This window comes from Trachemys scripta, chromosome 2 (genome assembly GCF_013100865.1).
Source record: "Trachemys scripta elegans isolate TJP31775 chromosome 2, CAS_Tse_1.0, whole genome shotgun sequence".
NCBI classification, from domain to species: domain Eukaryota; kingdom Metazoa; phylum Chordata; order Testudines; family Emydidae; genus Trachemys; species Trachemys scripta.
The window spans coordinates 247,329,936-247,355,079 of record NC_048299.1 but is presented as its reverse complement, the minus strand read 5'-3'; the positions used below and the strand labels follow the sequence as shown (position 1 = coordinate 247,355,079).

Sequence of the window (25,144 nt, the reverse complement as noted above, 5' to 3'; positions counted from 1 at the left end):
CCCCTCTCTCCCAGCTATGGCAGAGACTATCATTTTGCTTCTCTGCCCCTGGAGCTAGAGGGGAGGCTCTGGGCCCTGGCTCTCTGCCTGTCTGGCAGCCCAGCTGTAAGGCTTGTCAATTTCATTTGTAAGGAAGCTGAAGACCGGAAACTGAAATTCCAGTTTGGTTATCCCAAAATGGATTTTTTTTTCTTGAAACATCTTCCTGTGACTTTTTTTGCATTTTTGACCATTTTGTTGTGGTTCAGGATGATTCTCCCCCCCCCCCTTAGAAAAAACATTTTTTGGGGGGGGGGGGTTCATTTTCCAGCTAGCTTTTATGGTGATGTATACCAAAGCAGGAAACCACCTTAGCTTTTTTTAGAACATAGGCTGCATATCCAGTGCTGTCAGTTTAAAAAATACACTGTAAACTAAGGCGTTTGTTATGGACACTCAGCTACACTAAACCAATATTTGGTTTGAATCGCTTTTCAAAGCAAAACTGAATTTTAACTTTTTTGGCTTTCAGATATTTGTATTTTAACAGCAGTATTTAAGTATTTTAAATTAAGATATATTTTTAATTGAAAGTTTTTAATCTAGGGATCCACTGTTACATCCCCAGGCTCTTCATGGTTTAACATGTACATCAAAGGTAGCAATTACATGGCTATGTGGCTGTCTTTCATAGTACTCAGTTGATGGTAGTTGGGTCTGCTTTAAAAGATATTGCCTGGAGCTTGATGAAGTGACACTTGTGGGGCAAGGAGGGTATTGTTACTACCAGCACATTACATTTGTGTGACTTATGGTAATTTAACATTCCAAGCAAAACTTGCACTTCATAGTTTGGAATGGTGGTTTCTGCCCAAGTTGTTCAGCGTGAGGTGCAGGAAAAGATTAAAATTAAGTACTAAACCCATTTCCTCCCTCTGTTTGTCATTTTGCCCCCCCTCCAGATATCTTGTCATCTTCGATTCCATCTAATTGAGTTATGGGGCAGAAGGAGAAGAGATCTGAAGAAATCTCTCCACTGAGCTTAACCTGTAATAAAAGGGAAAGATTTAGGTTTATACTAAACATCACCAACACCTTGATTAAATTTGAAAATCCTAGCCTGTATTGTCAGAATATGAAACAGTTGGCCTAACTTTGCTCTCACTGAAGTCAATGGTTGCAGAGTTTAATGGGAGCAGAGTTAGACCAAGGCTGAGAGCTTTAGAAAATGCATATGTACAGTAACCCTTGACAAAATCAGATTTTTTTTTTCTAAATCCTAAAATGAAGAGCCAGCTTGAGTGTTGGACAGATGTGTACCTCCAAGGCTACTGAAACCCAACAGCTGAAGCAATGTTCTCTCTAATCGTCCTCCATAGAAGGATCAGTGCAGCAGAGAATCCACTTGCCTGCCCGCTGTGTAGGGCTGCTGCAAAGCTATGTGCCACATGAGGAGTGAGCAGCTCCTGGAAACTTGCCCCTTTTCCAAACAAATCGACATCTGTTCTACTGCCTGAGGAGCCTCTGCACCTGTGAAGGAGAAGGGATGGATTTGCTGTATTTAATTTTTTCTTTAAATACACTTTAAAGGTAGAATGCCTAATTGTATATAAAATGTTAATTAACTGCTCATTCCTAAAAGTCCCTTTATTTTTGCCTCCTGCCTTTACAGTAATTAGTGAGTTTTCATTTTCAGAATTCAGTGGTTTTACTCAAGCTTAACTCAAAGCAGAGATGATACAATACAATTTTTAAAAACTAGCCCATTTTGTAGTACTAGACAGATAATTTAGAAAAACTTTGGGAAATTTGAGCAATTTAAAAATTAATGTACTAAACTGAGAATGAATAAAAGCCCTCTTGCTCCTATTTGTGCTGAATTTCATCAGTTGTCTAAACATGCAGCTTCTTTTTCAAGTAGTGTCCTTGTGGGTGCTCCGATATCGGTGTATGTGCACCTCTGATCGGAAATTTTAGGTTGCAGTGTCAGTTCAGCCCCCATATGTGCTCTCAATCCCTCATGGTGTGCCTCGAGTCTCCCTAGCACTGCTCAGATGAACACACTCTCTCCCCCCCCCCAGTTCCTTCTTGCCTGCCTTTGGCCTCAGCGAACAGTTGTCCCTTTCTTATCTGTTATTAGCATAAGTAGTGGTTGTTTTTGTTTTCCTTAATAGTTAGCGTGTTTCCTTTTTACCCCGTTGGAATTTTTTAAGGAAGGTAGGAAAACAGTTTAAAAAAAGAGAAAAGAAAGGAAAAGAACTTTCTTCTGCATTTCTTACTGCTAGAGTATGATCCCTCCCCTCCCCTCTCCTGCCATCCCCCAGCTTCAAGAGGTGCCTCCCTCTGCCATCTTGCAAGAGCCAGGGGCTGAAGTTAAAACTCCTCCTTATGGAGAAGACACTTCACCCTCCAGAGGGCTCTGGTGCTGACCCTGGATCACCTCCAGAGCCTTCAACTTCAAAGGGGGTAGAATTGTGGAAAAACAGATTTTCCCCCCATAAAAGCTTGTGGAAAAAGGGGCTCCAAACCCCAACACTGAGTTGGCCAGCCAGAGGGGTTCTGTAGTGTGATTGACCATCTTGGTACCAGCAGCTCCGAAGCACAGTACCCAAAAACATCAGGGTGCCTCTGCTGTGAGCTCTGCTGCATATCTAGTTCTTTTTTGAACACTGTTCTAGTCTTGGACTTCACAACATCCTCTGGCAAGGAGTTCCACAGGTTTACTGCATTGTATGAAAAAATACTTCCTTTTGTTTGTTTTAAACCTGATGCCTGTTAATTTCATTTGGTGACCCCACTGTTACGAGTAAATAACACTTCCTTATGTATTTCTCTACACCAATCATAATTTTATAGACCTCAATCATATTTCCCCCCCCCCCCCCCCCGCCTCTCTTCCAAGCTGAAAAGTCCCAGTTCCATACCCCTAACTGTTGTTGCCATTTTTGGAACCTTTTCCTATTCCAATTCCAATATATCTTTTTTTGAGATGAGGCGACCACATCTGCATGCAGTATTTCAAGATGTGGGCATACCATAGAAATCCTAGAACTGGAAGGGACCTTGGGAGGTCATCTAGTCCAGTCCCCTGCACTCAAGGCAGGACTAAGTATTGTCTAGACCAACTCTGACAGGTGTTTGTCCAACCTGCTCTTAAAAATCCCCAATGATTGAGATTCCACCACCCTTCATAGGCAATTTATTCCAGTGCTTAACCATTCCGATAGGACGTTTTTCCTAAGGTCCAACCTAAACCGTCCTTGCTGCAATTTAAGCCCATTGTTTCTTGTCCTATCATCAGAGGTTAAGAACAACAATTTTTCTCCCTCTTCTTTGTAACTTTTTTATGTACTTGAAAACTATCATGTTCCCCCTCTGTCTTCTCTTCTCCAAACTATCTTCCCTCATAGGTCATGTATTCTAGACCTTTAATCGTTTTTGTTTCGCTTCTCTGGACTTTCTCCAGTTTGTCCACATCTTTCCTGAAATGTGGCACCCAGTACTGGTCAAAATACTGAGCCTAATGAGTGTGGATTAGAGCAGAAGAATTATTTATCGTGCCTTGCTTACAATACTCCTGTTAATACATCCCAGAATTATTTTTTTGCAACAGTGTTACACTGTTGACTCATATTTAGCTTGTGATCCACTATGACACCCAGATCTTTCTGCAGTACTCCTTCCTAGGCAGTCATTTCCCATTTTGTATGTGTGCAACTGATTGTTCCTTCCTAAATGGAGTACTTTGCATTTGTCCTTATTAAATTTCATCCTGTTTACTTCAGACCATTTCTCCAGTTTGTCCAGATCATTTTGAATTTTAATCCTATCCTCCAAAGCACTTGCAACCCCTCCCAGCTTGGTATTGTCCACAAACTTTATAAATGTACTCTCTATGCCATTATCTAAATCCTTGATGAAGATATTGAACAGAACTGATCTCGGCGGGACCCCACTCATTATGCCCTTCCAGCATGACTCTGAACCACTGATAACTACTCTCTGGGAATGATTTTCCAACCAGTTATGCACCCACCTTCATAGAGGCTCCATCTAGGTTGTATTTCCTAATTTTGTTTGAGAAGGTCATGCGAGACAGTATCAAAAGCCTTACTAAAGTCAAGATCTACCACATCTACCGATTTTTCCCCTCTATCCACAAGGCTTGTTACCCTGGTAAAGAAAGCTATCAGGTTGGTTTGACACAGTTTGTTTTTGACAAATCCATGCTGTTACTTATCACCTTAGTTTTGCCTTCTAGGTGTTTGCAAATTGATTTAATTATTTGCTCCATTATCTTTCTGAGTACAGAAGTTAAGATGACTGGTCTGTAATTCCCTAGGTTGTCCTTATTTCCCTTTTTATAGATGGGCAAATATAGGGCCCTTTTCCAGTCTTCTGGAATGTCTCCCATCTTCCGTGACTCTTCAAAGATAATTGCTAATGGCTCAGATATCTCCTCCATCAGCTCCTTGAGTATTCTAGGATGCATATCATCAGGCCCTGGTGATTTGAAGACCTCTAACTTGTCGAAGTAATTTTTAACTTGTTCTTTCCCTATTTTAGACACTGATCCTACCTCATTTTCACTGGCATTCACTATTTTAATGTCCGATCGCCACCAACTTTCTTGGATTTGTATAGAGGGAATATGATATTTTCTGTCTTATTACCTGTCCCTTTCTTAATGATTCCCAACACTCTGTTCACTTTTTTGACAGCTGCTGTACATTGAGTGGATGTTTTCAGAGAACTATCCACAATGACTCCAAGATCTTTCCTGAGTGGTAACAGCTAATTTAGACCCCATCATTTTGTGTGTGGTTGGGATTGTCTTCCAATGTGCATATTAGCTCAGACTATCCAAATGGGTTTCGGGTTGCATTAATCACTGTTATCAGGGGCGCAAACTGTTGCCTGTGTCCGGAATCCTTATGCACTCCACAATTTTTACTGTGGTGGCATTCCTTAAAAATGGCTCCTTCTTCTTCGAGTGCTTGCTCATATCCATTCCATTAGGTGTGCGCGCGCTGCGTGCACGATCGTCGGAGAATTTTCTACCCTAGCAACACCGGCGGGTCAGCTGTGGAGCCCCCTAGAGTGGCGCCTTCATGGCGCTGAATATATACCCCAGCCGACCCGGCGCCCCCTCAGTTCCTTCTTACCGCCCCTGACGGTCGTTGGAACTGTGGAGCGCGGCGTAGCTGTTCTCCACTCTCCCTAGCTTATCCAGTTATTCACAGTTATAGTTCTAGTTGTTTATAGTTATATAGTTGTTTATTCACTTGTTTATAGTTATTATATAGTTAAAGGGGATTAAGGGGGTTGTCTCCCCCTTTTTTCGCCGGCCGCATGGCCGGGCTCATGCCCAAGGCTCCCGGCTTCAAACAGTGCGCCTCCTGCGCTAAGCCTATGCCAACAAGCGATCCGCACGACTCGTGTCTGAAGTGCCTGGGAGAGTCCCATCAAACAGATAAGTGCAAGATCTGTAAGGCCTTCAGACCGAAGACCAAGAAGGAGTGGGACTTTCGACTCCGACAACTCCTTATGGAGGCGGCACTTAGCCCGGACGCTCCATCGGCGCGTCAGGCCCCGGCACCTAGCACCTCGGTGCGCAGTGCCCCGGCGGCACCGACCATGCCGACCACGTCGGACAAGCCTCCACGGCACCGGACCTCATCGGCACCGCACTCACAGCAAGTGCCTCGGCGCCGTTCATTATCCCCGGGACACAAAAAATCCCATAAGGCGGGGACCTCAGTGCCAAAGACGCCGGCTCCCCCGGTGCCGGGGGTAGAGCCGCGTCCACCTGTGGAGCACCGAAAACAGGTGCCTCCAGCACCGTCGACTCCGGCTCCGAGGCCGTTGAGTCCGGTGCAGACAGAATCACCACCGAGACCAGCGGTGACACAGTGCCTCCCGTCAACACCGGAGACCTTCGTGACGGCGAGAGACTTGATCGCCCTCACGGAGCCGGCACCGCCCCAACCACCGGCACCGTCGGCACCGTTGACTCGCCCGGTCCAATCTAGGGGAAAACCTGCCTTGATGCGCCCTCCATCGCAAGGGCTGGAACCACGGCACCGGTCCAGGTCCCAAAGCAGGTCCCCACGCCGCTCGCAGTCCCGGCGCCGGATATCACCTCGGCACCGGTCGTACTCGCGGCCAAGATCATCGCGGCACCGCTCTACATCTCGGCACCGTTATGATCGTCGGCACCGATCAACGTCGAGACGTAGCTCTCGGCACCGGTACGATCGACGTTCGACGTCGAGAGGCCGCTCCCGGCACCGGGCCTACTCCAGGTCATCGTCTTGATCCAGGCCCGACTCCCGGCACCGGCGAGGTCATCGGCACCGATCGCGATCTCGGCACCGCGTAGAGATAGAACATCTCTAGACCGGCACCGTATCCCACGGGATTCGTCTCGGCGCAGTCGGCACCGCCATGGCCATCGAGATCGGTGTCTCGCTCCTCTGAGGACTTGTCAAGATCGGCATACCCCCCTCAGGGGCAAACCGGGGAGCAAGATTTAGGCCATTGGCAAGAGGGAGCAGAGGACCCTGACCATGGCCCATCCCACTGGTCGTTCTGGACCCCGTGGGCATACCACCAGGCGCAAGGGGCTCCAACAACCTCTCGCTCGGGTCACTCTGATATAAGGGCCCCAGAGTCCACCATCTCTCGCCCTCCTCCAGGGGGCATGGAGGCCTCTGTATCTGCACCACCTGACGTCCCGGACCCAAGGGCAGGTGATGCTCCGACCCAGGAACAGGGAGACCAGGATCCTCCCTTGGATCCCTTACCACCAGAGACATCTTCCTCTTCCTCTCCGGATGAGGCAGTGGCAGGCACGTCGTGTACAGGTCCACCCCCAATAGATCTTCGGGCTCATCAGGACCTGTTACGTAGGATGGCCCGTAACATGGACCTACAGACGGAGGAGATAGTGGAGGTGCAGGACCCCATTGTAAATATCCTCGCGGCGGATGTCCCATCAAGAGTGGCGTTGCCCCTGATCCGCACGATCCAGGCGAACGCAACTACGATATGGCAAACCCCTGCCTCTATCCCACCTACAGCGAGAGGGGTGGAAAGAAAGTACTTTGTCCCTTCCAAAGACTACGAGTACTTGTATACCCATCCCCAGCCGTGTTCACTGGTGGTGTCATCAGTGAATGCAAGGGAGCGCCACGGTCAACAAGCCGCAGCGCCCAAATCAAAGGAGGCTAAGCGACTCGATTTGTTTGGCCGTAAAGTCTATTCAGCTGGAGGGCTGCAACTTAGAGCGGCTAACCAACAGGCGCTCCTGAGCCGCTACAACTTTAATTCCTGGAACTCTATGGGGAAGTTCAAGGAATTGGTTCCCCAAGAGTTCAGGGAAGAGTTTGGGGCCTTGATTGAGGAGGGTAAGAAGGTGGCTCGGACCTCCTTACAGGCCTCCCTGGACATAGCGGACTCGGCCGCGAGAACCCTGGCCGCAGGTATCGCTATGCGAAGGACCTCCTGGCTCCAAGTTTCGGGTTTGCCCCCTGAATTGCAGCAAACCCTACAGGATTTGCCCTTTGAAGGACAGGGGTTGTTCTCGGAGAAGACGGACTCTCGATTGCAGAGCCTCAAGGACTCCAGGACAATCATGCGCTCCCTGGGGATGCATGTTGCGGGTCCCCAGCGCAGACCATTTAGGCCCCAGCCTCTACGTTTTTACCCCCCTCCACCTCGTCAGAGACAGGACCCTGCCAGAAGGCGAGGGCGAGGTGGTAGGAGAAGATGGGCTGGCCCTCAACCCGGTCAGAACCAGGGGCCACCAAGACCACCTTCAGGTCCTAGACAGAACTTTTGAAGGTGCGGTCGAGGACGGCGCCCCAGTCATCCCCCAGGATCCAGCCCCCTCCTTTCGGGATCGCCTCTCCGACTTCCACCGTGCTTGGTCCCTTATAACTTCGGACCGTTGGGTCCTCCGCACGGTGGAGAGGGGATACGCTATCCAGTTTTCTTCTATCCCCCTCTCCCACCCCCCTTCCCCGTCCCTCTTCAGGGACCCTTCTCACGAGCAACTTCTTATACAGGATGTTTCTACGCTCCTGGCCATGGGGGCCATAGAGGAGGTTCCGATAGAGTTAAGGGGCAGGGGATTTTATTCCCGTTACTTCCTGATCCCCAAGTCCAAAGGAGGTCTGCGGCCCATCTTGGACTTGCGCGGACTCAACAAATTCGTAGTAAAGTTGAAGTTCCGCATGGTCTCTTTGGGGGCCATTATCCCTTCCCTCGATCCTGGAGACTGGTTTGCCGCCCTCGACATGAAAGACGCTTACTTTCATATTGCAATTTACCCGCCTCACAGACGCTTCCTGCGATTCGTGGTAAGCAGAGTGCACTATCAATTTGCAGTCCTTCCCTTCGGCCTATCCTCAGCCCCAAGAGTGTTCATGAAATGTATGGCTGTCGTGGCAGCGTACCTTCGTCGACAAGGGATACAGGTGTTCCCGTACCTAGACGACTGGCTGGTACGCGGTCGCACCAAAGAGCAAGTTCGAGATCATGTCCACATAATAGTGCACACATTCAACAAGTTGGGCATCCTTCTCAACAAGGACAAATCCACTCTAGAACCTACCCAGAGAATAGAATTCATCGGCGCAGTCCTAGACTCCAGACGTGCACAAGCCATCCTGCCAGACAACCGCTTTTGTACCATCACGAGCCTCATTCAAGGGCTCAGGGCCTTCCCAACTACCACGGTGAGGTCGTGCCTCACCCTACTGGGTCACATGGCTTCCTGCACGTACGTAACCAGGCATGCCAGACTTCGGCTTCGCCCACTCCAGACCTGGGTGTCATCGATATACCGCCCACATCGGGACAGCCTGAACATGGTGGTCACGATCCCGAACTCGATCCTGACCTCCCTCACCTGGTGGCTAGATCACAATGTGGTTTGCGAGGGGATGCCATTTCACGCACCACAACCCTCTCTGCAACTGGTTACAGACGCTTCATCTCTGGGTTGGGGCGCCCACCTCAACGAACACCATACTCAGGGCCTGTGGACTGCATCTCAGTTAGCCCTGCACATCAATGTTCGGGAACTGATGGCGGTGCGTCTGGCGTGCCAGGCATTTCTCAATCTCCTACGTGGCCGTTGTGTGTTAGTTCTCATCGACAACACCACGGCCATGTTTTACATCAACAAGCAAGGAGGAGCACGTTCGTCAATTCTATGCCAAGAGGCCATTCACCTGTGGGACTTCTGCATCGCCCACTCAATCCATCTTACGGCATCGTTCCTCCCTGGAGTCCAGAATACTTTAGCGGACCGACTCAGCAGGTCTTTTCAGACGCACGAGTGGTCCATCCGTCGGGACATCATACATTCCATCTTCCAGAAGTGGGGGTTTCCCCAGATAGACCTGTTTGCATCTCGAGACAACAGGAAGTGCCACGTGTTCTGCTCCCTACAAGGTCGAGCTCCGGGCTCCCTCTCGGATGCGTTTCTCCTTCCCTGGAAAGACCACCTGTTTTATGCCTTCCCTCAGTTTTCTCTGGTCCACAAGGTACTGCTCAAATTGCGCAGAGACCAGGCACAGGTAATTCTGATCGCTCCAGCGTGTCCGAGACAACATTGGTACACCACACTGTTGGAACTCTCGATTCGGACACCGATCCCGCTTCCGTTATGTCCGGATCTCATCTCTCAGGACCACGGCCAACTGCGTCACCCCGACCTGCATTCTCTTCACCTCACGGCGTGGCTGCTCCATGGTTCTCCCAGACAGAACAACAATGCTCACTATCGGTCCAACAGATTCTGTTGAGCAGTAGGAAGCCCTCAACACGAGCCACGTATTTGGCCAAGTGGAAGCAGTTCTCCTGTTGGTGCGAACAACGAGCCACGTCCCCGTTACAGGCACCTATTCCTCTCATATTGGAATATCTCCTCTCCCTAAAACAGCAGGGGTTGGCGATATCTTCAATTAGAGTTCACCTGGCCGCTATATCAGCCTTTCACCCAGGGGAACTCGCGTCCTCGGTATTCTCTAACCCGATGGTCGTTAGATTCCTCAAGGGCTTAGACCGGATGTACCCACAACAACGTCAGCCCGTCCTGACGTGGGACCTTAACCTGGTTCTCTCCAAGCTCACAGGTCCTCCATTTGAGCCACTGGCCACCTGTTCACTTTTGTACCTATCCTGGAAGACAGCCTTCCTCGTAGCCATCACCTCAGCAAGGCGCGTTTCTGAACTCAGGGCGCTTACATCCGAGCCCCCTTATACAGTTTTCCATAAGGATAAAGTGCAGCTTCGTCCACATCCTGCCTTTCTCCCTAAGGTGGTTTCTCCATTTCATATCAACCAGGATATATTTCTCCCGGTCTTTCATCCTAAACCACATGCTACTCGCCAGGATCAACGTTTGCATTCTCTGGACGTACGCAGGGCCCTGGCTTTCTATATTGACCGCACAAGGCACTTTAGAAAGACGACGCAACTCTTCGTTGCAGTGGCCGACCGAATGAAAGGCTCACCGGTCTCCTCACAACGCCTATCCTCCTGGATTACGTCTTGCATCCGGACTTGCTATGACCTGGCAGGTGTCTCAGCACCGCACCTCACCGCTCACTCCACGAGGGCCCAAGCTTCCTCGACTGCTTTCCTGGCACAAGTTCCGATCCAGGACATTTGTAGAGCGGCGGTTTGGTCATCAGTCCACACGTTTACAGCTCACTATGCACTAGTGCAGCAGTCCAGGGACGATGCTGCATTCGGATCAGCGGTTTTGCACACAGCAATGTCTCACTCCGACCCCACCACCTAAGTTGGGCTTGGGAGTCACCTAATGGAATGGATATGAGCAAGCACTTGAAGAAGAAAAGACGGTTACTCACCGTTGTAACTGTTGTTCTTCGAGATGTGTTGCTCATATCCATTCCAAACCCGCCCCCCTTCCCCACTGTCGGAGTAGCCGGCAAGAAGGAACTGAGGGGGCGCCGGGTCGGCTGGGGTATATATTCAGCGCCATGAAGGCGCCACTCTAGGGGGCTCCACAGCCGACCCGCCGGTGTTGCTAGGGTAGAAAATTCTCCGACGATCGTGCACGCGGCGCGCGCACACCTAGTGGAATGGATATGAGCAACACATCTCGAAGAACAACAGTTACAACGGTGAGTAACCGTCTTTTTTGGAAATCTGTGGAAGTGCGACTTGGGCCTCTGTCCACACTTTCACAGAACAGTATGCAATCACTGGAGATTTGGCCTTTGATGCCATCTTGGACTCCACAGTACTCTGTAGTAACAGACTCCACTTCAAAGTCCCAGCCCTCCATGGGAGATACTGCTGTGAAGTCACCTACAGTGGAACACACATAGAGGGACACCTCTTGAACAGTCAAACACTAGTTTTGCCTTAAATTGTAGTACACCTCTACCTTGATATAACGCAACACAAATTCAGATATAATGCATTAAAGCAGCGCTCGAGGCTGGGGGGGAGGGGTGCTATGCATACTGGCGGATCAAAGCAAGTTCGATATAAGGTGGTTTCACCTAAAACGCAGTAAGATTTTTTTTTTTTTTTTTTTTTTTTTTTTGGCTCCTAAGGACAGCGTTATATCGAGGTAGAGGTGTGCTAGGCTCACTTCCATTGCTGTCATTTCTTATTTTCCATCTTTTTAACTCCTTTTATAATTTGTCCTCTTTTGTCCATCAGTCCCTGAAAAGATTCCAGAACTACACCAAATTTAATAAAACGAAGATTTGAGCTAGTCTTCCCAGTGTTGTTTTGTTGTAACTGCTGCCTGCGGTCTGAAGATTGGGTTCATGGGCTTCTCCCTAGGCCACCGGCTAGCTGTCAAGTCCAGGATATTCCTGGAGTGTTTAAAACGTTATTGCATTGTGCATAGTAGCTATGTAAACAGTACTCTGGTGTTCCGTATTGGTGTCACTGATTCCAAAGCAAATGTGCCGAGATTAAAAGTAAATTTTTAATTGCCAAACATACAAACTCAACCTGATCTGATAGACATCTCCACTGTCTTTCTGGTTCACATCACTTGTAGTGAGGTTTCTACAGCTAAGAACTTTGTAAATAATTCTGTTGATGCTAATCAGGGGATCCATCTCCCTCTTCTGTAGTTGTTTTAGCCCTGCAGGCCTCTCAAAAGTACAATTCTCAGATAAGCTAGATGTACAAGGGCAGGTATGCCAGATAAGGTAGGTTTTTTTTAAAGGCACTTTTCTGACCATATAGTTTTAAAATGAATCAAGCTGGAGCCCCCCTGCATGAATCAAGGCCCCAGGATTTGTTTCCATACACCAGATTAAAATGCAGAATTGCATATTAGTTGTCCATCTCGAAGATGGCCTGAGATACCAGCAGTATTGTTTTCCATAACCTTACTAAATAGGATTAACTAAATTAGTTTCACATTTCATTTCTGAGTATCCTTTTGGGGGAAAGGGTGAAGTTGTAACTGCTTCATTGTAGTACAGTGTACTCTTGAGAGAATTCTGTGCCAAAAAAATAAAAATTCTGCACACAGTATTTTAAAATGCTGTAAATTTTATTTGTCAATAAATAAATGTGAAGGCTCCAAGATGGCATTGGGGAGCACAGGCTACTGACAGCACAGAGATGGGAGATCACCCTGCAGCCCTGTCCCCTCCTCACTAGGACATGGACTTGGTGGTGAGGCTGCACTGCCCCAGAAACACTCCGGGTCCCTGCCCCTCCATGCCAGGTGCGCTAGGGGTAGGCAGGAAGACTCGGCCCAGCTGGATGCAAGTGTGAGGGGATCCAGGTGTGGAGAACTCTGGGTGTAGGTGTCTTTATGGGGGTTCTAGGTGTCGGGGGATCTGGATGCAGATCTGGGGTGGAGTTTGTCAGAGTGGGGCTTTGAGTGTAGGGGCAGTTTGGATGCAGGGGGTGAGGGTCCAGATGCTGAGTGGGCTTGGGTGCAGGGGTGCTCCAGCTGCAGAATGTGAGGCTCATTGGGGTGGGGGGTTGGGTGCAGGGGGCTCTGGGGGGGGAAATGGATTGGGGAGGTGTCCTGGATGCATGGGGGTTGGGCAGATGGGGGAGCAGCTCCCTATACAGTGATGCTTCCCCTCTTGGACTGAGAAGCGGGGGAAGTGGGAGGTGTGGGGGTGGGTCTGACCCAGCCCTGGCTGCTCCTTGCAGGGGAAGAGGAAGTCCCATCCTGCCAAGCCAGGATTAACAGCTGAGCCTGGCACAGGGTAGGAGCCACTGGCTGGAGCAGCCTGGCCGCCCCCAGATTTACCTCTCAGCTGGCTGCTCTGGGCACCCAGAACAACACACCCGCGCTGCGCGGGGAAGTGGAACATGACGACTTTTGCGGATTCCCGTTGCTTCCCCCTCAGAGTCATTTTTCATCAGGGAAGCAAAGAAATCTGCGGGGACATGAATTCTGCGCATGTGTGGTGGTGCAGAATTCCCCCAGGAATAGTACAGTGGTCTTCAAGCCATCTGAAGTCCTAGTTATCTTACTAACTTTTGGAAACACAGCCATGTTTTGTGGTGGTTTGGGTTATTTTTAACCCATTGATAGAAATATAGCTTTTTGTGCTTTACTTAGGACCCCAAATATAGGAAAATGCTGATCTTTGAAACAATAGGTTCTTTTCGTTTGGTTATTGCAACTTCTGTACAATTGTTCGCTGAACTGTTAAAATCTACAAAGCTTTTATTTCAAAGCAAAGTAGCATATCTTTCTAGTAAGCTCACAGCTTTTTCCTAATCAGTGTGACCTCTTCAACCAGAGATTTTGGGGAATATCCACAATGTTTATGTAAAAATGGTAGCTAGACAATTTTTATAAGCTCCAGTCTGGGATCTGGACAGTTAATCTTTAAAATCTCAAAGGGTTCTAGCAGAACTTGTTTTAAGCAGGATTAAATGAGTTCAGCCTATTTAAGCAAGTAAAACTGATGGAATGATCCAGTCAGCAACTGGTAGTTCTCAGCCATGTGCACATTTTTATGTGAAATTACTTGGCCTTATGTCACATATCCCCATATTAATACTTTGCGTATATCTAATAAAAGTTTTAGTTATTCAGGGGCCGCCTTGAGCCAAATTGTCCCTCTGTTGAATTAAATTGTTGCACCTTGTTCAGAAAAAACTTTTAACGGTCAATACGGACTTTATTATTAAACAAGACAAATGAATTGAAACTTGGCTATGAATATATTTAGAAATACATATATTTGCATGTTTCTTACATCAGCGATTTATTTTGAAGTCTATCACTATTAATCTCAACATAGCAAACACAACAAATGAGTTTTAAAACATGCAGTTATAGCTCTTATACAATTTCAAAGCTTCTTAAATAACTGCTTTTCACTGATCTTATCTCCATTCTATTTATCTTCATCTCTTCTGAAATAGAGATGTGAAAGACAGTATATAAAGTTAGACTGGCACAAAGTCAAGTATTTTTTCCATCCTGGATTTAATATATGCATAAAATGGGTATGCATTTGTATTTTATAAATTCAAAACAAAAATGGGAACTGAAAATATAAGAACAGCCTAACAAATCTCAATGGTAGCATGTTTCCAATAGACTCAAGGCTTCCTTGCAGATAAGGCATCTACAAATAAGGGCTTGTCTACACTTAAAACGCTGCAGTAGCACTGCTGTAGCACTTCAGTGAGGATGCTACCTATGCCGATGGGAGGGATTCTTCTGTCAGTGTAGATACTCCACCTCCCCAAGAGGCAGTTGCCAGGATTCTCCCATTGACCTAGCGTTTTCTACGCCAGTGGTTAGGTTGGTTTAACTGCATTGCTCAGGATTATGGATTTTTCATGCCCATGAGCAACATAGTTATACCAAGCTAATTTTCTCCTTTAGACCAGGCCTCAGCAAGAAGCATACTGTTGAAAGCCTTGGTATACACATCTGTCTCCAAACATAAGGAATAACACAGAAGTTGCAGCTATTAAGACGATAAAGAACATCCAGTGCTGATGGCACTCAGGACGTTGAACTATGCTTCCACACACAAGGTGGATGAGGTAATATATTTTATTGGACCAACTTCTGTTGATGAAAGAGACATACTTTCAAGGCGCACACAGCTCTGCACAGATCAAAAGCTTGTCTTTTTCACCAACAGAAGTTGGCCCAATAAAAGAGATTACCTCACCCAACTTGTCTCTAATATCCTGGGACCAACATGGCTACAACAATACTGCAAACAAGCTTTCACCCACCCATGTTTTGGGTTTATGATTTATGAGTATTTTTAATCATTTGTATAATCCAGAGCAGTACATTTTGAATCCCTGTTGGAAAACACAAATAAATGTGTCCAGCCTGAGACCCTTACCAAGAACAGGACTTTCATATGAACTATTTCAGCCATTTGAATAGCAGTAAGGGTAGTGCCTTTCTAGTAGAAAATGACAGTTGACTCATCTCAAAGTTTAGCATCAGTTTAAGGCAGTTTTATTCTATTTTACTCCAAGAATTAGTAAAATTGTGTATCTTGGTGCAGGACTCACGATCTCTTGATCCAAGGTAAGTGAAGGGAGCAGAGCAGAAAGCTTCATTTAACAAGTGTCTTATAATTTGCAGCACACCAAAAATGGAAGGTCCTTTGTAAATTTAAATAGAACCGTTGGGGAATGATGTGTGCTGTTTATCAACTGGTTTATTTTACCATTTTTTTTCCTGTTGTGCAGTTTGTTGCATAATTTAAGGACCCGGATCTAAGGCTTGGCGGCCTGTCCCTTGTGTTTCTTGGTTTATGACTGTCGGCTTTGCGGAATACGGCTGAGATGAAAGGATTTCTTGAGGATGCAAACTACTCCATTGGCCTGCTGGATGAAGGAGCAACTCTTGGAGATGTTATTGACAACTATGTTTATGAACATACACTTGTAAGTATTTGATACCCAAGCCCTTCCAGTTTAACTGAATTAATTTGCATTTATAATTTGCTAGTATTTAAATTCTTCAATTCCTAGTCTCAAATTAAGTCTGACTAGCAAGTGTATTGTAGGCAAGATGGCAATGACACATACAGCTAAGGTTGCCTAACATTTTTAATTATAAACCCCTTTCCAATTGCTTAACTTTGCCAAATTTTAACCATTTGGGCTGAAATTTTTCCATGTTTGCTGTCTGCCTTGCTGAATTTTGTTGGCAATGTTTGAGCAAAAACTGGTCAGCCACTTCCAAAAATGAGGTTGTGGGGGAAATATCTTTGCCAATGTTAAATAAATAAAATTATCCTGCTGCTCTTATGAAGAGCTTTAGCATCTATGGGATTTGGAGCAGCGACCTGAAGTTTGGCCAGTAGGTAGTACTGGGTTAGAGAAGTGTCTTTTTACTGCCCCCATGAAAATTTGCCCAGAGTTGGCTGATTCATATTCCTCTGAAAGGAATCATTTGCACATGTGCAGAGATTGTTTGGGTCTTCCTGTTAAAAATTTCTATATTCCATCTGCACTGAGTACCCCCACTAGTTCCACAGAGCTCTTCTCTGCATATGGTAAGTGCACTGTTTATGCTCCCAGTTCCCAACGAGCCTCCTACATGCTAGGAACAGAGGGGGTGGGAGAACAGCAGCAGCTACTCTTTCAGCCTAGAGGAAGGTACGCTGCACTGGGAGCCAGGAGAAGACCATGAGTTCTAGGCTTGGATCTTTTACTGACTGGTTTTATTAATTCTGTGATGTCAGACTTTTTTTTTTATTGAGCAAGGTCTCTCACCCCTATCTTAAGAAGCAGGCAAACAGCATAAAGGGGTAATGGAAGGGTTGCACAAGGCCATCTGTGGCAGAGCTCAGAATAGAACCCCTGTTCTTTAATATGCCATACCTAAGAGTTAACCAGGTTGCACAGGTGACCTGGCATTTCCTAACTTTTGAGTGCTTGACTTTAGAACCTTAATGTACTTTTAGTATAGACTCTTGTATAGAATTGTAATTATAATCTTGATGCCTCAGATAGATGGGGGAAAGAACCCTCAAATCATGTCAAACCAACCTAATACCCTTCTCTGACAGGGTAACAGGGTTTGTGGAGGGGGAAAGCAGTAAATGTCCTATCTCGACTTCAGTAAGACTTTTGATACTATCTCATATGATCTCTTCGTAAGCAAACTAGGGAAATATAGCCTAGTGACGAACCTACTATAAGTTGGGTGCACAACTGGTTGGAAAATCATACTCAGAGTAGCTATCAATGGTTCATACTGAAGCTGGAAAGGCATACCAAGTGGGGGTGCAGGAGGGATCTGTCTTGGGTTCAGTTCTAGTCAATATCTTCATAAATTTGCCTAGTGGCATAGAGAGTACACTTACAAAGTTCCCAGATGATACCAAGCTGGGAGGGGTTGCAAGCACTTTGGAGGATAGGATTAGAATTCAAAATGATCTTGACAAATTGAAGACTGGTCTGAAAAAATAGGATGAAATTCAGTAAGGACAAGTGCAAAGTACTACACTTAGGAAGGAATAATCAATTGCACAAATACAAAATGGGAAATGACTGCCTAGGAAGGAGTACTGCAGAATAAGATCTGGGGGTTATAGTAGATCACAAACTAAATATGAGTCAACATTGTAATACTGTTACAAAAAAAAGGGAACATCACTCTCGGACATAGTAGCAGGAGTGTTGTAAGCAAGACATGAGAAGTAATTCTTCCACTTTGCTCAGCACTATGGTCTCAGTTGGAGTACACTGCTCAGCACTAAATTGCTCAGCAAAGGCCTCCACAGGAAAGATGTGGATAAATTGGAGAAAGTCCAATGATTAAAGGTCTAGAAAACTTGACCTACAAGAAAAGGTTGAAAAAATAGGGTTTGTTTAGTCAAGAGAAGACTGAGGCGGGGGGGACATAAAAGCTTTCAAGTATGTAAAAGGTTGTTACAAAGAAGAGGGTGATAAATTGTTCTCCTTATCCACAGAAGGCAGGTCAAGAAGTAATAGGTTTACATTGCAGAAAGGCAGACGTATATTAGACATTTAGGAAACATTTTCTAATTGTAAGGGTAGTTAAGCACTGGAACAAATTACCTAGGAAAGTTGTGGAATCTCCATCACTAGATGTTTTTACGATCAGGATAGACAAAGACCTGCCAGGGATGGTCATGATTAAGGCTACGATTTAGTCTCGGGTATTTTTAGTAAAAGTTATGGACAGGTCACAGGCAATAAACAAAAATTCATGGCCCATGACCTGTCCATGACTTTTATTAAAAATACCTGTGATTAAACCTTGGAAGGTGTGGGGGAGGGGCATCTGGGTGGGTGGCTGGGGGGAGGGGAGGGATGCTGCTGGGGGGGAAACATCCAGGTGGTGGCTGAGGTGGGGCACCCGGGGCCTGCGGCTCTGGCCGGCCGGGGACCGCTGCCTGGGGCCAGCCGACCATAGTGGCTGGTGTGGCTGTCCTGGAGACCACCTGAGTAGTTGTCCCCGGAGCCAGCTGCTTCGGTGCCTCTGGGGTCAGCCACACTGTCCCCGCAGAAGTCACGAAAGTCACGGAATCTGTGACTTCCACGACCTCCATGACAGACATGGAGCCCTAGTCATGACAAATACTTAATCCTGCCTCAGTGCAGGGGACTGGACTAGATGATCCATCGATGTGCCTTCCAGTCCTACATTTCTGTGATGCTATGGCCCTGCCCCTGCTCAGGAAAGTTAAGGACTTCTTAAAAAAAAAAAAAAAAAAAAAGTGCTTGTAATGGAAATATTTTTTTACCTTAAATATAGTTCTTGCAAAAGCCATAATACTAGGCATTTAAGGTAGGGCCTTTCATCCAAAGAATTTTAAAGTATTCTGTAAATAATTTTAACAACTTCTTTGAAGGAGTAGGTATTGTCTTCATTTTAAAATTGGGTAAATTTTGGCACAGAAGTCAAATGAATTGTCCAGGGTCATACATTAAGCCAATGGCAGAATAAAAAATATATAATCTATGATTCCCAGTCATTCTTTGACCTAATAAACATGAGATATTTGTGCTTCATAGGATATTTTTGCTTTGACTTCAGGTCCACCATTATAGATACATGATCTTTATTTTTCTACTGTCCTTTGTTTATAGACTGGAAAAAATGCATTTTTTGTTGGTGATCTTGGAAAGCTTCTGAAGAAACACAATCAATGGCAGAATGTGATGGCACCAGTAAAACCATTTTACGCTGTAAAATGCAATTCCACTCCAGGTGTACTTGAGATTCTGGCAGCTCTTGGAATTGGGTTTGCATGTTCTAGTAAAGTGAGTGTTTGTTCTGTATATCCTGTTTGCCTGTCCACTTACCCTCTCTCTATCCTGGAGTCTGTTAAATCTGTCCTATGTAAAACTTCTGCTCTTGGTGTTAGTTACCATGCGGACATATTCTTTGCCTTAAACTGTAAACCCTTTATTATGACTCAGTATAGCAATTCCATTTTGTACTATTGAAGCAGCTTATAATACACAGTTTAGCTAGAAGAAAACCTTATTTGAGCTATATAGACGCTCCCCGACTTACGCAAGCATTCTGTTCTGGAACGCCTTGCGTAACTCGAATTTTGCATAAGTTGGAAATGTATACCCGACCATTACGCCCCAAAAAAAACACCCCTTCCTATTTCTAGCTTACAGAATTTTCCATAAGTGCGGATTTGCGTTAGGTTTGCATGACCCGGGGGATGTCTGTAATCCCCACATAAATTGAAGATAAATTCACTACTGAAACTCATTTGACATGTATCTAACACTTTAATACTGTCTTGTTTTTCAGTCTGAAATGGCACTGGTACAAGACTTGGGCATTGCTCCTGAAAACATTATATATACAAATCCTTGCAAGCAAGCTTCTCAGATAAAATATGCAGCGAAAACTGGGGTAAACATCCTGACTTGTGACAATGAAAGTGAATTAAAGAAAATTGCACGTAACCATCCAAGTGCTAAGTAAGTGTTGCATTGAAAAGAGAGAGAAATCTTAGTTTCTCTTTTTGCTGTGGGAATTTAACTTTGACTGTGGTATGGGTTGTCTGTTTACCTGGAAGGAAGAGAAGCGTGTGCGTTTTTTAATGCAGTTTACTTGCATGTATTTTGTCCAACCTTGGCTCTGGTGTAGCAGTGTTTCTCTAAAGATATTTTGTTGCAGGATTTTCTCTTCTGGGTCTCAGCTTCCTAGCATAACAGGTGGAACTCTCCATGCTCAGAAAAACCTGAGGGGAACTTTGGCTTTGGGGGCCGAACTTTCACATCAGTATTCTGGCAGTTTAATTTCAGTACATTGGCGCCTGCCTTGGGGCCTCAGCTCCTCTTCATCTACCAGTAGTCTTACTTTGCATGGCTTCAGTGTTTTATTTCAGGATGTCATCCATTTACTTGACTCCCAATGGCTTCAATTGTCAACAAATGAGCACATACATTGAATCTTCAGCCTGGGATTTGGGTGTATTGTGTAGTGGTGTCAGATACACCTGCAGATGTCACCAGCGGATTAAGAGTAATGGGTATTGCCTTCAGTCCCTTCTTGAGATACCCCAGCCATGGCTTAGAGTACTTCCAAAGAGAAATCACTCAATCATAAACCTGCGTCTGCTTCCGCTGCTGAGTGCTGGAGTTCTGTTAGTGCCACCCACATTGGTATAGATTCCACTTCCCTCTAGACCCAATGCGAGAGAGCTTCCTCAGAGCATCTTGTATCATCCCCATTCATAGCTGGGGGCTTGACTATGGTCTGAGCCTCCTGTGGAAGAAGAGTTTTTCTCCAACACTCCCAAGTCACTGGGAGTCAGTACTTGAAGTGAATAGTACTGTGCTTCATGTTGGTTAACAGGGCGTTGCTTCCACGTACATTTCAACAGGAAACGCCAAGAAACAAGGTGCCCTGACATATCACTACCAAAGCGCCTGACTCTGTTCAGGTTCACATCTTGGAGATGGATCTGGGGAGATTCTGTGATGGTACTGTTTGGGATCTTGCCAAGTCCCTCCTGGTTATCTCTCTGGCTGTCTCAAAGGCTACAGTACTACCTTCAGTGCTTCTCTCCCACCCTGCATTGAGACCTGGTGGTGCGTCACAAAATCAGAGCACCATCTGCACCGAGACTACACCCACACTAAGTTGGTTTGGTTGGTGCATGAAGCATTGGCTTTGACATAGGTACCTCATGCAATTGAAGGGTCTTAATGAAAGTAGTGTAGATGACTTCTGTGCCACTGTTTATGCTCCATTAGCTTGTTAGATAGATCACTGTAGTGGGAGCAGGGTGGTGATCAGGATGACATGGCTTCTATTTGGAATCAGATAAGCTGACCACCAACTAATTGCAAAAACATCTCCATTGCAGAGCAGCAGCATATTAGCAAGACTGTGGGAGGATCTGGCTTCCTCCAGTTTCTTGAAAAACTGGCTAAGTTGGCTAGTTTGAGCTAGTGCCAGTTCAGGAATCTTCAAAGGCTATAATCAAGACTTTCACCTCCATCCAATAGGGTTGTGGTGCCATTGCACCCTCTTTGGGTCCAGCTGGTGAAGAAGCAACAGGCTGCCCAGAATGCCCTGTCAGACAGTCAAGAAGTGTATTTCAGCTAAGTTTCCCCTCTCTGCCCTGCCCCATCCCCTCATGAGCTTGTGGTTGAGGTGGCCATGGCTGGAGCAAAGACTGTTCATTGTGATCCTGAGCTTCAGTGCTAAGGTTCTTTTGGACAAAGGTTTACTAGTCCACAGTTGGATCCTTTTGCATTATGAAATATCAGTTCTTCACAGTCAAAGGACAGACTGACTTTTGAAAAAGGCCTCTGCCCTGGTTCAGTCAATTTCTTATGAGAAAATCCTAGGAGTCTTTAAGGTAAATAAATAATCTTAGTGCAGGAGGTCATGGACCTGGGCTGGCATCTGGTGCGGACAGCCTTTGATGTGGGTGATAGTAGCTAGCATGTGTATGTGAAAGCCTTTGTAAACTAAAAGGCCATGTTAAAGAATCATTCAATCAGAGTCAAAGTGGCTTGTGCTGTCTTCCTCATGGATGTTTCTAGCTGTCTATAAGACTGCTACATGATACTTGCTCCATGCATTTACAAAGCAGTTGCTTAGATTCAGCTTATAGGAAGAAATTCCATTTTGGAGTATAAATCCTGTAGAAATTGAGTCCAAATTCTCTTACTACATAGTTTTATTTCTTTCTGGATTTCACCTGAGTTGGCTAAACTTTTAAAGTCCTTGTGTTTGTCCTACAGTCTGAAGTGATAAGCCTGGTTTTCCTTTTGGGAGGTATCTTATACCTGCTTTATGTACTTCAAAAATAATTCCATATTTTTTGCATTGACTTGCTGCCTGTTCCAGTCATGTGACTCTAATTACTTGCATTCCTGGAGAGAATCCTGCACAGAAAATTGTAATTCTTCTCTGAAGATTTTCATCCATCTCCATCGATGTTTGGAGAGAACCTTTTTGAAGTGTTGGTTTCTCAGATTTTGATGCTTTTACTATTCAGCCTTCTGAGGCATTCTTTTTTTCTAATAGTTTTTGTTTTGTGATTGGCTAATTTTTCTTTGCGGAGCCTTCACATTTTGCTGAAATCTGGAATTGGCTGAAAGAATCCAAGGGCAGTAATTATGCTCAGGGTGTCATGTGACCTCCAGTAGGGAAAGAATGGATCATGCTCCTACCCACTACCATTGTCTTTAAGGGCCAAAAAGCACCAAGATCTTAGACTTCCTCCAGCCTCACTTTAGCCAGCTGAGACCCAGGTGTGAGAATCCTGCAAGATATTTTGAGAAGAGCAAAATTACAAGGTAAAGTAGTTTTTCTTTTATCTTGTACAGTTGTTTTTGCTAGAAAATCTTTACTGATGCTTTATAATGCTCTCATGAAAACTTGTCAGTTCAGTATGGCATATGTAGTCTTGGTTAACGAATGTTTTCAGACTAACCTTGGTGCTACGTAAGCTGTAGTGTGCAGAAATAGATATATTTTTGGTGTTTTCATATGATAAATTCAAAGGATTTGATTTTGTCAAATAACTAGGCCCAATATATAGGTTTGTCCAAATCTTATTACAGAACATTGTATAACTAAAATTGTTTAATTTTGATCAGATTTTTTTTTTAAATCATTTACATGTTTGTGCTGGTGAAAGAGAACCAGGAAATGAAACTGGCCAGTTTACTTTATCCAAAATGAGTGAAATGCCAGCAGTAACAAATGGCATAAATGACGAGCAAGGATGCTTAAGGGCACACATGGAAGAAATGGAAGTTAGATTTCCCTCCTCAGGCATACCCCTTTAAACTCTTTCGTAAATGTTTGCAATTTAAGGATTCTGTTAAATTTTTGGCAGTTGCTAGATTATCACATCACTGGTAGTAGCCAACAGTGTGCTTATCTTTGCTTGGCAAGGAGACTGTGATCTTTCCTTTCAGATGCAGAACTTGCCAGTTATCCATGCCTTTTTCATCTCCAGATTGGATTACTGCAGTTCACTCTGCATGGGGTGCTTGGACTTCACCAGCCAACCTTCAGCTAGTGCAAAATGCGGCTTTTTATGTTTGATGGTGTTTCTCACTTGGGATTGAAAATGGAGTCATTGACCCTTTTAGCTGACGTTGAGTGAGTTTGTATTAATATAATCTTGTGTTTGTACACTCTGGTTTTGATAGGCATGTCTTATCAAATTACCACTCCATAGTAATTAAAGCATAACAAGACTGATTAAATATCAATTAATGAGACTCAGCTCACGAAGCCACAAGAAATTAGCCACCCCCTGCTCTAGCCAAAGACTGAGTTAATAGGTCTTCTAGCTATGATATGTGAGACCCATTGGAGGAGGAGAAATGGCACTCCGACAGCAGCCTCCTTCTCGCAGGCAACGAGGAAGTAATGGGGGAGGGAATGGAACACCCCTTGCACCCAGTCCAACTGCCAGTGGAGTAGGGGGGTTGGGAGGGGTCTCTACATGTATCAGACTTCTACCAGACAAGGCTGATGTAGAAAGATAAACACAGCAGGCTCCAAAGGGAATCCCAGGGCACTCTTCCTCCTGCCAGCCAGGAGGAAAGGGCTGGAGAGAAGCAATCCCATTGTCACTAAGGAGCAGTTTATGAGCAAGCACTCCTTATGAGAAGGTAACCCTTTCTTTATTACAGCACCCAACAGACTCTTGCTGCTACAACAGAGTCTTAGTTGCTGCATTTCCAAATCCCTTTTCCTTGTTGGCTCCATGTTTTAGCCCCTAATTGCTAGTTTTTTCTCTGTACAGGATTGTTTTTATTAGGCTCACTTGACTCATCCATCGATGGAGCTGGAGTACTGACAACATAATCAACATACTTCTGACAGTCTTCAGGCTTCACATGTGCTGATGATGATGTAAACCAACTGTGCCCCAATCATCTTCCCCTTCTCTTAGGCTCTTACTACATATTGCCACAGAAGACATTAGTGGAGCTGAGGAGATGAACATGAAATTTGGCACCATGCTGAAGAGCTGTAGGCACCTCATGGAATGTGCTAAGGAGCTTGAAGTCCAAATAGTTGGTGTTAAGTGAGTAGCTTTTTCATTTTTTTCCCCCTTTATGTATAATATTAAATACTCAAACTTAGATTTAACTCAAATTTTTTTATTGTGCCAGTTTATTCTCCTTCCCTTATAGTGAACAATATAAAATCCAGTTGCATCATTTGAGAATTTTTGGTGACACTTATGCATTCAAATCAGTATGAAACAGAAAAGTAACTACATTTGAGCTACAAAAAGTGTCACTGATGTTAAGGCAACCCAAAGTGGATATGTGAAATCCCTTTTGCTGTAGTCAGAAAAACTACTAGAGCGTTTCAGCCACTGACTTCCCTACTCTTGCTCTTGTGCTTTCCAGTGATTGGCTTTTATCTGTCTAACTCTGCATAGAAAAACGAACAGTTGAACTGATAAAAGGCAGTAGGTCAGTGTGGAAAAATCAGTACAGATACTGGGTGAGATAATGCTGTAAGATTTAACTATGAAAAGTTTTTAATGATGTCCATAGTAATCACTTCAAGTTCAGAGTTCTAGTAATTTTAGTTTTTGACCTGTAGATGGCAGAGGATCTTCTTGAAGTGTTTTTAGTCTTCCTAAACTGAGTGACCTGTGGTACTTAAATCTAGAGTAAACTAGATACACAAAGATGAAAAATTCTC

The 25,144-nt window shown here is 45.2% G+C and overlaps 1 protein-coding gene across 5 annotated transcripts in view; it reads left to right on the top strand.

Moving 5' to 3' along the window:
• AZIN1 (antizyme inhibitor 1) overlaps positions 1-25,144 on the top strand; it is a 61,425-nt gene that overhangs the window by 21,035 nt on the left and 15,246 nt on the right. For 2 of the 5 annotated variants that reach the window (XM_034763418.1, XM_034763417.1), the window contains exons 3-6: positions 15,691-15,888; positions 19,069-19,242; positions 19,751-19,923; positions 24,378-24,512. In XM_034763418.1, the coding sequence (XP_034619309.1) occupies positions 15,787-15,888; positions 19,069-19,242; positions 19,751-19,923; positions 24,378-24,512 (584 nt within the window). In that variant the 5' untranslated portion in view covers positions 15,691-15,786. Of the gene's footprint in view, positions 1-15,690; positions 15,889-19,068; positions 19,243-19,750; positions 19,924-23,429; positions 23,576-24,227; positions 24,513-25,144 lie in introns of those variants that run through there. The other 3 variants (XM_034763419.1, XM_034763420.1, XM_034763421.1) reach the window with 3 other exon arrangements.